Source organism: Penaeus monodon, chromosome 18 (assembly GCF_015228065.2).
Source record: "Penaeus monodon isolate SGIC_2016 chromosome 18, NSTDA_Pmon_1, whole genome shotgun sequence".
In the NCBI taxonomy this organism is placed as follows: Eukaryota; Metazoa; Arthropoda; class Malacostraca; order Decapoda; family Penaeidae; genus Penaeus; species Penaeus monodon.
This window is the reverse complement of record NC_051403.1, coordinates 38182329-38184828: the sequence shown is the minus strand read 5'-3', so window position 1 is coordinate 38184828 and position 2500 is coordinate 38182329. Positions and strand designations below refer to the sequence as shown.

At 38.4% G+C, this 2500-nt stretch overlaps 1 protein-coding gene across 1 annotated transcript in view; it reads right to left on the bottom strand.

Moving 5' to 3' along the window:
* LOC119584767 overlaps positions 1-2500 on the bottom strand; it is an 85502-nt gene that overhangs the window by 6740 nt on the left and 76262 nt on the right. The window contains exon 3 of the mRNA XM_037933418.1: positions 1-2500. This exon is cut by the window's left edge and continues 607 nt beyond it; it is cut by the window's right edge and continues 180 nt beyond it. Coding sequence (XP_037789346.1) covers positions 1-2500 — 2500 coding nt within the window.

Genomic DNA, 2500 nt, shown 5'->3' with positions numbered 1-2500 from the left:
CTTTTGAGGTACTCCTCAAAACTATCATCTTCTCCATTGCTATCTCCAAAGTCTGGACTACTAGGTACATAAGAATCTTCCACTTTCTGTCTTCCATTTTTTGGTGATTCATATGAAACATTGTCTACACTATTGCTCTCCTTGTCACTTTCCTCCTCCTCACCTGATGACTCTTCCACCTGATACAAGAGACTATCTTCTTCCTCACTTTCATCACTTGTTACAATTATAGCATGTGCCTTTTTTGTTTTTCTTTTAATGGGACTTTCATCCTCAGTTAAACTGGCATTTGTTCTCTCCCCATCAATGTAATTTTGCTGAGTTTTCTTTTTTATGCTACCCAAAAAGGCACTTTCATTTTTCCTCCACTCTGAACTATAGAGTTTGTCAAGTTCATCTTGGACAGTTTTTAAGTTCAACAAGGCGCTGGTGTTCGTAGCTTTTGGACTGACACTCTCAATATTTTTGCTTTTGTCTAACACATTGGATCTAACTGGACTTTGAGGAAAAATATCTTCACTCAAGTTTTGTTCTGTCCCTTTGTCCTCTATGTCTGGCAGGGACACAAACGATGGATACGCATCTTCATTTCCTTCATATATACCATCACTATCTGAACTTTCACTGTCAGATATTATGATATTCTTCACATTTCTATTTTTTCTCTGATATATATTAATGGAGTCTTCATTGTCTGACTTCACTACTGGGCTTCTGAAGACCTTTGGGGAAGTGGCATCTTTCCCAACTGTGTGAACTGATTTTTCTGATATTCTATTAGTTTTACTAAGTTCTTCAGAAAGCCGCAGGTGAAATGATTCTCCAGCACTCAGTTCATTATCTTTGCGACTCTTTGATTTAATAAAGACGTGATTTTCACTATGAGACATGCGTGAATCCTCTATACTCCTGTCTATTTCCCTTTCATCCGAGGATTCTTCGGATTCTGTGCAAATGACTCTTGCAGAAGCTTTTGATCTTCTCTGAAAAATATTGTCACTATCTTCACTATCAGAATTACAATTCTCCTTTTGCATTGGACTTGAAGAGCTTTCATTCCTGCTAACACTACTGATTTTCCTCCTCACAAGAGCCCTAGGACTTCCAAATTCATGCAACAAATTTAATCTTTGTGATATTTCACATGACCCAGAGTCACCAGACATGGAAGCTTCTACAACTTTCTGACTGACAGACCTGCCTACATCAGGATCATTTCTTTGCTTGAGGAAGCTTGTGCCAAAAGAGCTGTCCTTAAATGGACTAGATATTATCCATCCAGCCACTGTGGGAGAAGCAATGTCAGGGATTATTGCCTTGGGTTTTCCAGGGGAACCAACTCTTGAACCATCAGTATCTTTCTGATTTTCTTCATCACAATACTTTCTATACTGTCTTTGTGGGAGAACAGGTACCTGAATCTCATCCTCAACTGACTCTGATATGTGCTCTGAATTAGATGTAGTTTCTAAAGTTCTTGATGGTTCTATATATTCATATCTTAACACTTTTGGTGAGGCTTTTACAGTCTTCACAGGCTGTTGATATTTTCTTACAGGCAAGACACTGCTAACAATACTAACATCCTCACTGATGAAGGAATGGAATTCTTCCTGAGAAGATACAATCTCTGGTTCCTTTTGAACCTGATTTGTCTGAGCATTAATGGCATTCACATTATTTCCTCTGTGCTTGGTCACTTTGTGCTCTATGTGCATGTCCTCTTCTTCTGAGCTTTCTGATATAACTATGGTCTTAACAGTTTCAGTCCTTTTATTTTGCACATATCTGGGAGATGTATAAGGAGTGGAATTATTAGAGTCAGAACCTGGTATTCTGTCAGTCCTGAGAGTGAGGGATGATACGTCAGACAGACCTGGCATGAGACTCTCCCGAACTTGATTTACTGGCCAGCCAACAGTTGTGCTGTTGAGGGCCTTATTTTTTTTTTTCTTAGTACTTCTCATAATATCAGCACTTCCAGTAATTATAGATTCATCACACAAGAAACGATTATTTTTTTCATCTGAACTACAAGTTTCAATATCTTCCTCCACAATATTTTTCAGAGGTCTGTGAGTCCTAACCTTCTCAATAAATTTCCGAAAACCAACAGGTGCACTATTAACTTTTGTGGAGGTCGAAAATTGTGTCTCATTTTGGCTTTGACAAGTATAATATAGCTGAGGGATCTTCTCCACTCTAGGAGCCACGTAACCATTTTCTTTGCCACAGAAGTATTCAACAAAACTACCCTCATCAATGTCTGTGAAAATGCTGTCTCTCCTAATGCTTGGTTCCTTGCATTCCTCTTTTCTATTTTTCCTTCTCACAGTTACATTAGAATTGTCACTTTTTCTGACTGGCTCTTGTATTGATGCTCTACTTCTTTGATTTGGACTGTGGAGTGTACTCGTGTGCAATACTTGAAAATCAATTGTATTCTCTGGTTCATCATACAAAATATCATCATCCCCTTCAGAGTCGGATTCCTGTGTTA